The sequence below is a fragment of the Tiliqua scincoides genome, chromosome 6 (genome assembly GCF_035046505.1).
Source record: "Tiliqua scincoides isolate rTilSci1 chromosome 6, rTilSci1.hap2, whole genome shotgun sequence".
Taxonomy (NCBI): Eukaryota; Metazoa; Chordata; class Lepidosauria; order Squamata; family Scincidae; genus Tiliqua; species Tiliqua scincoides.
Genome location: NC_089826.1, coordinates 38562050 through 38576291, shown reverse-complemented (window position 1 = coordinate 38576291; position 14242 = coordinate 38562050). Strand labels below are relative to the sequence as shown.

Below are 14242 nucleotides of genomic sequence, written 5' to 3'. Positions count from 1 at the left end.
GAATATGTATTTTGCATGCAGAATTTGCTAGATGGAGGGCTAAATCTTATCCAAATTTCAAGTGCTGGTGCAGCCATGCCAACAGGGTGTGCGCTGCATCCTACAGTGGGAGGGCAGTCAAGGAGACCTCTTCAAGGTCTTGGGGCTGTATCAGTGCTGGGAAGTTGGATAGGATTGGGCCCTGAATCCCTGGCATTTGTGTTTAAAACTAACACGCATACTTGGGTAATAGGTCAAGGAATAAGTGTGTTGTGAAACATTGGAAATAAGTGTGTCTGAAACCAATATTTGTATGAATCCAGTCTGGGTTTGGGTTAATTGAGTAATAATAAGACAGTGTATTTTCTGTCTCTGAAGCTGTAAATTTACGACTAGTTCCCTAATGACTAGATCCGAAGGATGACAGGATCAGATCTTTATTGCCTGAATATGGTTAGACATTAAGAAATTGCTGGAGCTGAATGTATTTCTGGGCATTAAAGTGACAGAGAAACACAATACTGTCCCATTTGTTTTCTTGCTTTTTCCTTAAAAGCTCTTCTTTTTCATATTGTCCATTGCCCACTTAGATTCAATTGTTCAAATGTAAAATTGGTTTTTAAAAATCCTATTATGCACTTTTAACATATGGTAAGCTACGCAACATAGGTTACTTCAAATATTTTTTTGCATCGGTAACTGGAGTTTCAAGCATTAGTTTGAAAGAAACCAGTGAGGGGAGACTGTTTCTCAGAACTAACATGTGCTTGTAAACTTCTGTATTTTAGCGTTGTCTCGTTCTGCATTCACTGCAAGAAAGCGTGATCCTAACAATCCCAACTGGATGAACGTTGGTCTGGCTTTGGCTTCCACAGTAGCAATATGGGCACTGGTAAGAATCATATTGAATGTTTGTATGTTAGCAATATTTTAGAAAAACTGTTTCTTTATTCAAGGAAAAGTGCTGGCTAATGAAGTGCCACAGGAATAGAATTGGAAGCATGCAGTCTAGCACCACTTTTAAAGGAGTTAACTCTTTGTTAATGCTGCACAAGTTTCCCAACTGTAGGGTAAACATCTGTATCTTGATTCAAAATATATTTATAAAAGCACAACCTCAGTGATATTGGAAAAGTTTTGCTGGTGCAAGCATGTTGCCTGGATTCCATTAGTCTAATAGCAATTTCACTACTTGTCTATCTAGAGAGAATTAAGCTTCAGTCATTTAAGGACAGGTGATACCTGGTCATTGGCAAGATGCCGCATTAATTGTATAATCTTCTTTAGAACTAATGGAGTCTCTGAGTTCAAGTGACAGCTGTCACCATTCCCTTTGTCCTGTCACCTTGTCAGAGTCCTCGGTCTATGATATTTTTCTCCAGAATAACAGATATTTATTTTTTGAATATACCGTAGATACTCGCCTATAGTACGTGAAATTTTTGCCAAGTAATCAAGCTCAAATTATCACTTCGCCTTATCTCCAGGTCAATCAGAGGGCAAAGCCTTTCAACTCTGAAAAGTTTTGTTTCTCAAGTGGCAGACAGGCGCCAAGTTTTTCAAGCAGCAGGCAGGCACAACTCCTTAGAAGCAATTTGTTAACTTTTTATTCTCCTTCCTTCTGCTGCAGCCTGGTTCTGCTTCGCAAATGCTTGCAAAGCAGGTCTGTTTTTTGGATCCTCCTTTCCATTTGAAGCAGGCTACAGTTCAATGCATCCTTACTTAAGAATAACACCAATGGAAAGCAGTGGGTCCACTTCTCAGTAAAAAGGGTAGCAAATATATGCAGCTCCATCTCTCTGCTGTGAATTGAATTGCTCACTCCCAGTTATGTGTTATGGGTTGTATATTGTATGTAGAGCTTCTGGCTTAACACACCAGACACCTTAAAGGTGGATTTGATTCATGGTTCTCCTGCAGTGGTTCCCAACCATTTTCACTTGCATATCCCTTGGCAGCCCGTTTCCATAAATTGTACCCATCCTATTAGCAAAATGTTTGTAATTAATAATACAAGCCCTCATCTCCTCTATATGAAAGCCCAAACTTCATGTATTTATCACAGTGTTCTCTCTTTTTATCTGTTTGAAGAACAGAAGACTCTGTCTTTGCACTGTTTTGCACCAGAAGTGTGCTGAGAAATTCTGGGTGATTGATCACTTTCCATATTATGTTTCAGCTTTTTTTACTGTGCTGGTTTTCAATCACTGGTTCATACATGAATTGATGACCAAAAATTAGCTATTGGTGGGGATTTCACAGCCAACTAGCTACCTCCCTTCCTGCCCTACTGGTCCTTGCAAGGCATTCCTATCTTGCAAGGGATTCTGGAGCATGACCTGCCTTTTTCTACCATTATTCCATTCCTTTTCAAGTACCCCTAAAGGTCCTGTTGAGTGTCCCTGGGAGTATGTGAATACCAGGTTGGGAACCACTGTTTTACTGGTATGTTGTTTACAGTGTACTTACTCTGATAGTGCTTACAAAAAGGTGATGAAGAGCAGAATTTAAAAAGATTAAAAATGTATCTTAAGCTCTTTTACTATGTTTTTAATAAATTAGAGACTACAGTTCTTAGGTAACAATTAGTGGTGGGTTATTTTTCAGGATCTGGCCTGGAGTAAAATCAGACAAAACTATAGTCAGACACCCCTTTAAGTTTAACCCCCGACTTATCCGAGGGTCATAGAAAATTCCATGATTGTTGGCTCAAAACCTGCCCTCGACTCATCTGTGGGATTGACTTATAGGCGAGTGTCTGCGGTATTATTGATCATGGAGCTCTTGGCCAGGCCTTAGCACCTCAGTGAGAGGTTTGGTCCATTTTGAAATAAAATCATTAAAGAGCAGAAGACTTACTTGATTGAAACGTATCTTTCAGCTTTTCAAAGAGCATAACGAACATATAGCAGAATATGAAAGGAGACAAGCAGAGCGAGGATCTTAATGGTGATTCCCAATTACTATGGTGAGTAAATAATAACTATATGTTTTGCCTATTTCCAGTACCAGATACTCCTATTAGTATAAGACTTCAGGCCAAATCCTAACCACCTTTCCAGCACTGACACAGCTGTGCCAATGGGGCATGTGCTGCACCCTGAAGTTGGGTGGTAGTCACAGAAGCCTCCTTACCTTATAACTGAGGAAAGGGAATGTTTGTTCCCTTATGTCAGAGCTGCATTGTCCTTCCCTTGATGTTGGAAAATTGGTTAAGATTGCACCCTTCATTTTATAAGACTGGTTTTCTTTAATAATATTTGGAAACCATAGGTTACCATCTTCCTTTTTGGCCTTTTATCATGCCATAACTATCTGAATGGTCTAAAAGTGTTAACTTTCTGCTATATTCTTTTTTAAAAATGACACTCTGTTTTTATCTATTTATTGTATTGCCACTTCTAAATCAATGACCAGTGAAGTCCTATGCTAGTTATCTGAAGCCTTTCCTGAGTATCAGGTCTATTAGTCCCTTACCCTTTTGTTCTTTAAACCAGTGTTCTTTACTGCCATAGCATATAATATTTGCAGTCTCAACTCTTTCCCAGGGTTATTGTTGCTCATGACTGTAGCTGACAGGGATGGGGAGTAAGTTTCTACTTCAGCTTCCATTATTAGCTGCTGTGGAGCCAGGATGAAAAGAGAATGGCTTTGTCTTCTGTTTGTCACTGGATGTCACAAGAGCAAAAGATGCTGGTCAGACTAGCAAAAGAGCAAAAGACTATGATATCTATAGTCCCAGATTTTAGAGATGCAAACGGCTGCATTGTGATGGTGTTATCATGCCCAAGTTGGCTACTTTGTTCACTAAAAATTGTTCATTTTATATTTGCATGAAATAGACCCTGTTGAGTGTGTTGATATGAGCACTTTAGAAAGAGTAATGGCCTGCTGCCAAATCCAGCATTAGGCTAGATTTTTGTAGCAGGCGTACCAATCCTGGGAACAACTGACTTGTCGTTTTATCATTAATCTAATTTCTGGTCTCTGACTGGGGTACCGATGATCTGCTTTATCAGCTTGTGATACTATACAAGACTGAATACAGTAGATTTACAAGTGCTGCATACCTGATTAAAACTGCAAAAGCCATAGTTGATGTTTTGTCAGTCTTCCATGTCAGAAGATTTGATCCAAGTATATAAAAAGTGGTAAATTTTAAAACTTGAGAGAGCATGACATCCCCCCTGCTGAGCCATGTCTTCACTAGGATTTACTCTCAGGTAAATTTGCCTTGGATTGTAACATGAGCTACATACTGTCTTTCAAGCAAACCTTGGGAAAGACTGTATACGGTGGTCGATATATGGTGGTGCCTTGGCATCATACAGTGGTGCTGCAGATGCCAAAACTCATGGATAAATCAAATCTGTGGGTCTCAGCACCCTTAACCCTCCCAAGGGTTTTCTGAGGCCTTCAGGAGACCTTAGAAGGTCACTTCCAGTTATTTTTTGAGGGGGGCGGGGAACCAGAAATGATGTTTTAGGCCTTTATAAGGCCTTCTGAGGCCCAAGCCAGACACCCTCTGGAGGGTCCTCTGGAGGGTTCTGAGTAGTCTTTGGAGGGTTCAGATTGGGTCAGCCTTTGGAGGGTCCAGGTCATTCTGTGGATCCCAAATCCAAGGATAAAGAGGCCTGACGTATTAACATACGCCCCTAGGCAAATATCTCAGTTTGTCTTTTGTTGACACTGGTGTTTCCTCTCACCTCAAGTCCTTTTATAGACATTTCAAGGGCAGCACTTGAGCATTCCTGCAAGGGCAGGAGCTGACATCACTGCTCCTGCTATAGGAGAAGGCACTGGGGCTCCACTCCTCTACCACATTCCTAGTGCCTATACTCATTGAGAAATGAAATTTTCCCCCTTATCTTTCACCAAAAATGGCAAAATTCTGGCACATTACCTGATCATGGTGGTTTAAATGAATATGAAATGTACGTAGCATAATTTGCTCTCATTAATTCAGTGAGGCATACTCCCCAATGAATGTGTTTTTGCAGCCTTAAAAGTTGATGTGTTTTAGGCCATGTAACTGCTACTTTCTTACAATCTTACCATATGATTATCACTTTTAAAAAATCTCTCCTCTAGGCTGAAGATGTGCTCCTAAGAAGCTATTGCAGAAACCCATGTTTTACAAGAAGATTACTAATTTAACAGATAAACCATTAGTTGTTGGATCCATTCCAGTGTATTCTTTGTGAAATAAAACACTGCTAAGTATAGAAAATGACTGAAATGTTCATTCTTTATGTGATCAACTCTGAATGCTATAAATAAAATATGGCAGCTTAAATCTTTTGTATAATTTGATCTTTCTGTTTTGCTTAGAAAAGTAACCAGTGTCCACTGACTTCATTTGTTTGGGGAAATTCATATAGATATCAGCTCTGTTTTTCTCCTACAGCCCTAGTAAAGCTTGTTTGCAAGTCTCTTATTGACTTGCAGCCAAATCCTGAATGTCTACTAAAAAGTAAGTTCTATTGAATTCAGTGGGAGTTACTCCCATGTAAGTGTGCATAGGATTGCAGCCTTGGAGGCTGCTTCCATGTAGCCATACAGCCTAATCCTTGCTGGGGCCAAGGGCCAGCTGTGCCAAAATGGCCACCACTGTATCCCACAGGGCCAAAGAGGCAGCTGGAGGTCTCTTGGGGATAACGGATTGTTGGTTCCCTTACCCTGTGTTGGGACCAGGCAGCCCCTATGAGTCTACTTGGATCTATACCAGCTCAATCACTGACGCAGATTCAAATAGCCCATGTAGGGCTTTCAGGTGCAGGAAGGGGGACAGGATTTGGTGGCAGCCTCTGCTGCCATCCTTGCCCCCCTTCGAGGCCTGGACTGCCCCCCATCCAGTTTTGCCCTCTCTCCACCCTGGAACACCTCCCCACTGCTTGGTGGCCAACTCACTGCTGTGGGCGCCTTCCCTCTCCTGGCCACCGCAAAGTGCCTTATGGCACTTTTGTGACATCCATTGCAGGGGCAGCATGTATGCTGCTGGCGTTGCCCAGCAAAGGACTAGGCCCATATTCTTAACTGCCGTCAGAATAAGAAAATGTTGTGACTCCTATTCTGAATGATTGGTAATAAGAGCATAAACTGGAGATCCCAGATTCAGTCTTGGCTTAGCCCAGGGGTGCTCACACTTTTTTGGCTCGAGAGCTACTTCGAAACCCAGCAAGGCCCGGAGATCTACCAGAGTTTTTTTTACAATGTTCGCGCCATCATAACATATAACATTTATGTGTACAATGTATGTTGGTGTACCTTGAGCCCCACTGAGTATAACAGGACTTACTCCTGAGTAGACATGCCTGAGTACAATGGGCCTTACTCCTGGCGTTTCCTCCCAGAGGCACCTGAAGGGGGGGGGTCGGCACTCTGCGATCTACTCATTTTGTCTCGTGATCTACCGGTAGATCGCGATCCACCTATTGAGCACCCCTGGCTTAGCCCATGAACTGCAACCTTGTACTTTTTTGTTCTTGTAAATTGCAGTGATGTTCTTCTGCTCTTGTACTTTGTGGCTAGTTTCCTTTGGATAAAAGTTTCATATGCAGAAGATGTTCTCAAAGGTGTCCTCAAAAGTTTTTGACTCATAACAGTGAAAACTTTTGAAGGTTTTGTCCAAGGCTTCTTCTTCTTGCACGTGCTTGACAATGAGCTTTCATTTTTCTTTAGTATTATCCTTTCCTGAATTGACTTGCCTTTTGTAATACACCGCATGGTCTCTAGGTGGATAGGGACTGTCTTTTCCTAACACAATCCTATGCTTGTCTACTCAGAAGTCCCATTATCTTCAGTGGGGCTTACTCTCAGAAAAGAGTGTATAGGAAGCATTGTGACTACAGTCTGACTCCACCCACCTAGAAGCAGTGTTGTTTATTGGTTAGTGTTTATAGTTGTTTATAGTTTAACATTGGGTTTCTTTCTTTACCATGAACATTGCTGTGTGACCTGGGCTGGTCCTTATCATGGTTGTGAGAATAAAGGGAAGGGGAATGACCTACTGCCCTGAGCTGCTTTGAGGGAAGGATGGACCATAAATGTAACAAATCAAATAGGCACTAAAGCAGCAGCCCAGCACTTCTGCCACTGAGGGAGGTTGTAACATTTATATACTCAGTAGTGCCTTCTCTGAACATGAAGGTGCTTGCATGTGCTCTGAGGTGCTCCCCCCCCCCTTTACATAGAGAACTGAGCCTTGGCATTAAAATTTTAGTTGTGCCAGTGGGGTATGCACTGCATCCTGTGGGGGAGGAGCAGTCATTGGGGCTTTCTGGAGGCATAGGAACATTTGTTTGCTTACCATGGGGCTGCATGGGGGCTACAGGGGAGCTGGAAAGTTGGATAGGATTGGGCCGTACGCCCTTCATGCATCCGATCTGCTTCAGTCCAGTGGTCTCCATTGAAGTTACTGTTGTCAGTGGCGAAGGTGCATCTGTGTCTGGGAGCAGGAGATGTTCTCTCCCCACCAGGTTTTTGAAGGGGGCGGGGCTGGCAGAAGGGAGAGGAACGTGGATGCCCGGAATGTGCTGCTAGGCTGGCGCCGCAGGGCAGGCAGAGCTGCCTGCCAGGATTGGAGGACCCTCGCTGTGTCCCCGCCTGGATCCACCCCTTCGGAGCGGTGGGCGGGGCTGGCTGTCATTCCTCGCCTTCACTGCCTTCTGCAGCTGCGGACCTTGCAGAGTCACTGCGCCTGGGCACCCCGCGAGCACCATGCACCTCTGCAGGGTCGCCTGGCAGACTGTGGCCGCGCGCCTCACGCGCGCCGCCCCCCTCCTGCGGGGACACGGTGAGTGGGGCGGGCGCTGGCTCACCTGCTGGAGGGAAGCGGCTGCGCCAGGTGGAAGCCCCCTGCCTGCCTGCCTGCCTGCCTGACGCAGCAGGGCGACCCGTGCTCATTGGCGAGCAGGGCGCGCCTGGAAGGCGGCCGGGACGCGGGTGCCGGGGAAAGGAGAGGTGAAGGTCACCGCGCTTGGGCAATTACGGAGCGGAGCTTCGCTCCGGGTATTAGCGCGCTCCCTCCGTGCAAGCGAGATAACCACCTCTCTTGCCGGTCTAGTGGCCTGGATGAAGTGGAGGCAGGGACGAGCGGTGGGTGGGGAGGCAGGTGAGGCACTGCCTCCCCACCAGGGTGCTTTGAAAAGCACCGCCGCCGTGGGGGGTGCCCAAGCGCTCTCCCTGCTCTGCGCGTGGGTTGTGTGTGCTTGCACACCTCCCATGGCAGCAGCACTTTTTGAAGCACTCCAGTGGTGGTGGTGGGGGCTCTGTGCATGGGTTCTGGGTGCTTGCACACCTCCCACAGTGGTGGTGCTTTTCTTTGGTGGGGAGGCTCTGCGCATTGGTTGTGGGTGCTTGCGCATCTCCCACAGCAGCTGCGCTTTTTAAAGGACCCCAGTGAAGAGGCTCTGCGCATGGGTTGTCGGTGCTTGTGCACCTCCCACAGTGGTGAGGCTCTGTGCTGGGGGTGTGGGTGCTTGGGCACCTCACACGGCGGTGGCACTGTTCGAAGGGTTCTGGTGGGGAGGCACTGCCTCACCTGCCTCCCCACCCTGTGTGCACATCCCTGGTTGGAGGCTTTCCGCTCTGAGCACGTGGCCCTCCCTGGGGTGAGGGAAAAGAGCGCCCAGAGGCACCTGCCATGTCTGGTTTTCCCCCTGAGTGGTTCTGAATAGGTGAATGGGGTGGGGACGCTGTTTACTGGAGGGGAAGAGATGGGCACAGAGTTGCAGCCAGAAGTGGAACCAAGCCAATGGGGCTTGCAGAGCATCAGCTGGGGGCAGGGCTGGCTGAAGCTAGAGGGTGGCCAGGGTGGGCATTACTCACCCTGAGTCAGCAGTTTGTCCACCCTTGCAATTATGGGTCTTTAATGTTTTTCCATACTTATCCTTTAATTTTTGCACACCAATATATATACCCACATAATTGTCCACCCTGACTAGGGGCCTGGCTCAGGTAAACACCTGACTCAAATTGGGAGGCGGGGGCGGGAGTTTCATAAGAACATAAGAACAGCCCCACTGGATCAGGCCATAGGCCCATCTAGTCCAGCTTCCTGTATCCCACAGTGGCCCACCAAATGCCCCAGGGAGCACACCAGATAACAAGAGACCTCATCCTGGCGCCCTCCCTTGCATCTGGCATTCTGACATAGCCCATTTCTAAAATCAGGAGGTTGTACATGCACATCATGGCTTGTAACCCATAATGGGTTTTTCCTCCAGAAACTTGTCCAATCCCCTTTTAAAGGTGTCTAGGCTAGACGCCAGCACCACATCCTGTGGCAAGGAGTTCCACAGACCGACCACACGCTGAGTAAAGAAATATTTTCTTTTGTCTGTCCTAACCCGCCCAAAACTCAATTTTAGTGGATGTCCCCTGGTTCTGGTATTATGTGAGAGTGTAAAGAGCATCTCCCTATCCACTCTGTCCATCCCCTGCATAATTTTGTATGTCTCAATCATGTCCCCCCTCAGGCGCCTCTTTTCTAGGCTGAAGAGGCCCAAATGCCGTAGCCTTTCCTCATAAGGAAGGTGCCCCAGCCCCGAAATCATCTTAGTCGCTCTCTTTTGCACCTTTTCCATTTCCACTATGTCTTTTTTGAGATGCGGCGACCAGAACTGGACACAATACTCCAGGTGTGGCCTTACCATCGATTTGTACAACGGCATTATAATACTAGCCATTTTGTTCTCAATACCCTTCCTAATTATCCCAAGCATAGAATTGGCCTTCTTCTAGTACCTGTCTTCTGTCATGGAAATAAAGGGCTAGCTAGTGGTATTCCTTCTTATGCTGGCTTGTAATATGGCTGACTGACTCATAAGGAGAGAGAGAAAACCACTGGTGTTCTGTTTCTTGAAAGAAAACTTGCTGATTTCATTCCAGTGTCAACAGGCTCTCCTTTAGTTCTGTATATTCTACTAGATGCCCAGCAATGAGGGATTTTGCTGAGCCATTAGTGGTTATGAAACCGCTCTGTTCATGAGAGACAGTCACGTATTTTGTCCCCAGGTAATGGAAGGAAGTGGCTTGCTGTGTATTTTTTGCTGCAGGGAGATGTGGGGGGGGGGGGGAGGTTTACAGCCCAGTCCTATGCATGTCTACTCAGAAGCAAGTCCCATTATGTTTAATGGGGTTTACTCCCAGGTAAATGTGTTTAAGATTGCCACCTTAGTGGTGCTAGATGGGTCCTTTCATACTGACTCAACTGGTGGAAGGATCTTGTTGTCCAGAAAGCTGAAATGGCAGGACAGTGCAGAGAAGCTGGGAGTGGAAACATTTCTGCTGAACAAGAATAGTGGATGAGCAGTGAAGTGCTACAGTAGCAAAATGGGGATCTGCATAGACACTGATGTCAAAAAGATTTTTAACTTGTTATATAAAGTACATATAACATTTACAAAATGGAAGAGATAAGCTGTTAGCATCGCTTGTGACATCATACAAAATCATAAGAGCCCTGCTGGATCAGGCCAAAAGCTCATCTAGTTCAGCTTCCTGTGTCACACAGTGGCCTACCAGCTGCCTCTGGGAGCATACAAGACAGCAAGATACCCATATCCTGTTGCTGCTCCCTTGCACCTGGAATTTAGAGATAAGTCTACTTTTAAAACCAGGAGGTTGTGCATAGCCATCATGGCTTGTGACCTATGATGGCATCTAGGCCAAGTGCCATCACCACATCTGTGACAAGGAGTTCCACAGATCAGTTACTTACTGGGTAAAAAAAAACATTTTGTTTAATTCTACTGCCACTGCTGACAGGCAATTTTAGTGGCCGTCTTCTGGTTCTGTGAGAGGAAAAAGAGCATTATGCACTCTATCCATCCCATGCATAATTTTATACCACTCAATCATGCCCCCCTTCAGGTGCCTTTTTTCTAGCCTGAAGAGCCTCAAACGCTGTAGCCTTTCCTCATAAGGGAGATTCCCCAGCCCAGTAATCCTTTTCTTCATAATTCTCTGTACCTTTTCCAGTTCCAACATATCCTTTTTGAGATTGTGACAACCAGAACTGTACACAGTACTCCAGATGTGGCCTTACCATTGATTTGTACAATGGCATAATATTGGCCATATTATTTCAGTCCCCTTTTTAATTATCTCAAGCATGGAATTGGCCTTCTTCACAGCTGCTGCACACTAGGTCGACACTTCATTAAGCTGTCTTCCGGCACCTCAAGATATCCCTCCTGATCATAGAGAAGCTTTGAACCTGTTACATATATGTGTTGATTTCTGCCCCAATGTATACACTTACATTGAAGAACATATGCCATTTTGCTGCCCATTCTCCCAGTTTGGAGAGATCCTTATAGAGCTCTTCACAATCCCTTCTGCTATTCACCACCTGGAAAAGTTTAGTATCATCCACAAACTTAGTCACCTATATTTTTATCCCGGATTCCACATCAGCATATACCTATGGTTGTATTCAACATGACTATCATTTCATTTTCCTGGTGTCCTGTGTTGGTCAATGGAAATATGAATAACAGACCATGCCTTTGAGTGATCATGCTGTGAGTCTATAAAACATACTACTTACGCAGTAGTTGCAAAATTAATATGTGGAAAGGTAATGAGTATTCATGCTTATGAGGGCAGCTATTAGTGTTTTATAAGTAGTTAGAAACAATGAAACCCTTAAATGTCATATGTTTATTTCAAGATACAGTAGATAAAAATATTTTGCTTTGACAAATCTCTTTAAATTTATTTTTAAATAGGGTAGATATATTTTACATTCAGCTATTGTGTCCCTTAAAAAACAGATTTAAAAGTAAATCTGGATATAATAGGAACATTAAAATCTACACTGATAATTTCTTAACGCATTAGTTTGTTATATGATAACAAGCCTGAGTGAAAACACATGGCTTGAAGTCAGGCAGTATAAATATGTTTCATGAGGCCATGAACTGTAATTATTTATGATTTGTCACTTTAACACCATTGTCTTTCCACATCCTGGAGAAACAGTGTTGTATTTAGTAAATACCATCCTTTGCTTCTGCAAGTTCTAGGCATTTGGTCTTCTAGTAAATTGTGATGAATGGGCTATTTTTCTTATTTCTGAATGCCTCCAATGCCCCAGAAGGTTTTGTACTGGTTAAGCTGCTGGGATACCCTCCTGCAGTAGCCTTCATTTGAAAATGCCATCCCCAGATAGCTATGTGCTGATGTGGATTTGGTCTTTCTTCACGTCAAATGTAGCCAAGCCTTCTACTGAGACTGGCATATGCCTACTGTTTGGGCAGCCAAGTCTATTTAGCTAGGTAAAGCAATGGGATGAAGTGGCCAGGTGGGGTCGATTCCTCCCATCACGTAACTATCATCAAACCTAGGTTACTTAAGTTCAAGCACAGGGATGCTCATTGTTTCCCTCAGGCCTGCTATGAAATCTAATGTTGGTTTGCAGAAGTTACACCTGCTTACTCTTTAGTATATGCAGGACTGGGATTCTAGAGACTATGTCTAGCTAGATGCATTTTGGTAAGCCAATCTGCAAACTTGAGAGTTTGTGTGCTTTAGTTTTAAACAGCTTTCTGCACCCCTCTGCTGGGGTGCGTCCAAATTGGTCAAGCTATTTCTTTGTGTCAATCCAGCCAAGTTCAGGCATTTTCTATCTGCTGCTTGTACTTTTTTTTCTACTCCCTTTTCCCCATTCAATTTAATTCCATTTGGGTTTTTAATACAGTATACTAGTTATATTTTAACTCTTTGCTTGCCTAGTCTGTTCATGGGCTATGCAGTGACTTGTCGCATCTGATTGTTTGCAGGCACTATTACAATTTTAAATAAGAATCCCTGGGGTTCTGTGTTCTTCTGGGAGAAGTGTTTTTCCCCTCCTGATCTTCTCATTCTCCCCCCTTCAATCACTGATTTAATAAAAAGGGAAAGTGGAGAGCAGGAAGGTGTGCATGAGCAGTAACCACTAGACACTACTTCCCTTGGTCAGCCTGCCTTTTCCGGCTCCTTCCCTGACATAAATGATCAATGCCAGAGCAAGTTGTTCAAGGTCCTGGGAGAAAGTTGAATACTGGCCCTAGAGGTAAATGGAGGGCAGATTTGAGACAGCGCTCTGGTACTGGAGGTTCAAGAACCTGGCCTAACCAGGTGGCCCTTCTGATCAATATGGGCCCTCCTTGGCCAGTGTTAAACAGACATCTGACCCTGCCCATGTAAGTGATCTTGCTTGGTGCCTTTACTGAGAAAAGCAAAATAAAATATAATTGCTCCTCTAAGCAAAATAAATTTCATGGTATAGAAAGCATGGGGACTGCACATTAAACATTTCATTAATTATAGAAGCCAATTAGTATGTATACTTTGTTCAAGAATATTAACTTAGTTAAAACCTTGATTTAAATTGGTCCTTTTTCCTGGCAGGAATTTTCCTATGTTTCAGGAGTCTTTCAGAGCACGATTAAAATCTTCACAGTAAGATTTGCCTGAGTTGAGACAAGTTTTGGCTGAGCCAAAAATACTGTACTTATGGATACTAGCCATAAACAAAATATTGCTATGAATAGCAGCACTTTACCTTGAAGTAACAAAGAAGCATAGTCCAAGAGAAACTTAAAAAGATACCCTTAAAATATGAGAAGAATGATAGTCTTTGGAGCATGCATTTAGCTATATTTCCTTCTTAGATTGTGGTGGCTGGTAACTGTAATGTGTTCATCAGGAATAGAATCTTCTCTTGAGGACAGGGCTAATCTTCCCTGTGGGAAGAGACAGTGTTTTTGTAATGGTAGTCAAGTTGAATTAGCTAACCCATGTAGAAAGCCTGAACTAATGAACTGCTTATGCTAATAATTTAAATACAGAAACAGGCCCTGTTGTGACCTTAACCCATTATGAACAAAAGTAGTTCGTTAGTTCTTGCAAAGACCGAGCTAACATATATGGCAATTTACTGACATGTCATTTTTTAGTTTTTACTTGGGAAGAAATGGGGGAGGGGTATATGATGCCTCTCCTGTGGCTGTTTTCTCCCAGTTCTGAGAGTCAAAATGTGACCTGATTAGTGCAAAATTTCTGGAAGGAGATGGCAGAGGATAAAACAGCTGGCAGGGGAAGGGCTAAGCACTTTTTCTCCCTATTTCTTCTCCCTTGAAAATGACTTTTCTCCTATCACATTTCCACTTCTTGTCAAAAAGAGGGCTTGATACCTGCTTCTGCTGACCTGATGTGCCATTTTACTCTTTAGTTTTTAAAGCTTTTTTGCATATACTTTAATGGCCTTTGAGTT

The 14242-nt window shown here is 44.0% G+C and overlaps 1 protein-coding gene across 1 annotated transcript in view; it reads left to right on the top strand.

The window, feature by feature from the left end:
* The first annotated feature begins 7621 nt into the window (after positions 1-7621).
* Positions 7622-14242, top strand: part of MGARP (mitochondria localized glutamic acid rich protein) — a 28170-nt gene continuing 21549 nt past the window's right edge. Inside the window, exon 1 of the mRNA XM_066631756.1 lies at positions 7622-7774. Within this exon, the coding sequence (XP_066487853.1) occupies positions 7699-7774 (76 nt within the window). The 5' untranslated portion in view covers positions 7622-7698. The remainder of the gene's footprint in view (positions 7775-14242) is intronic.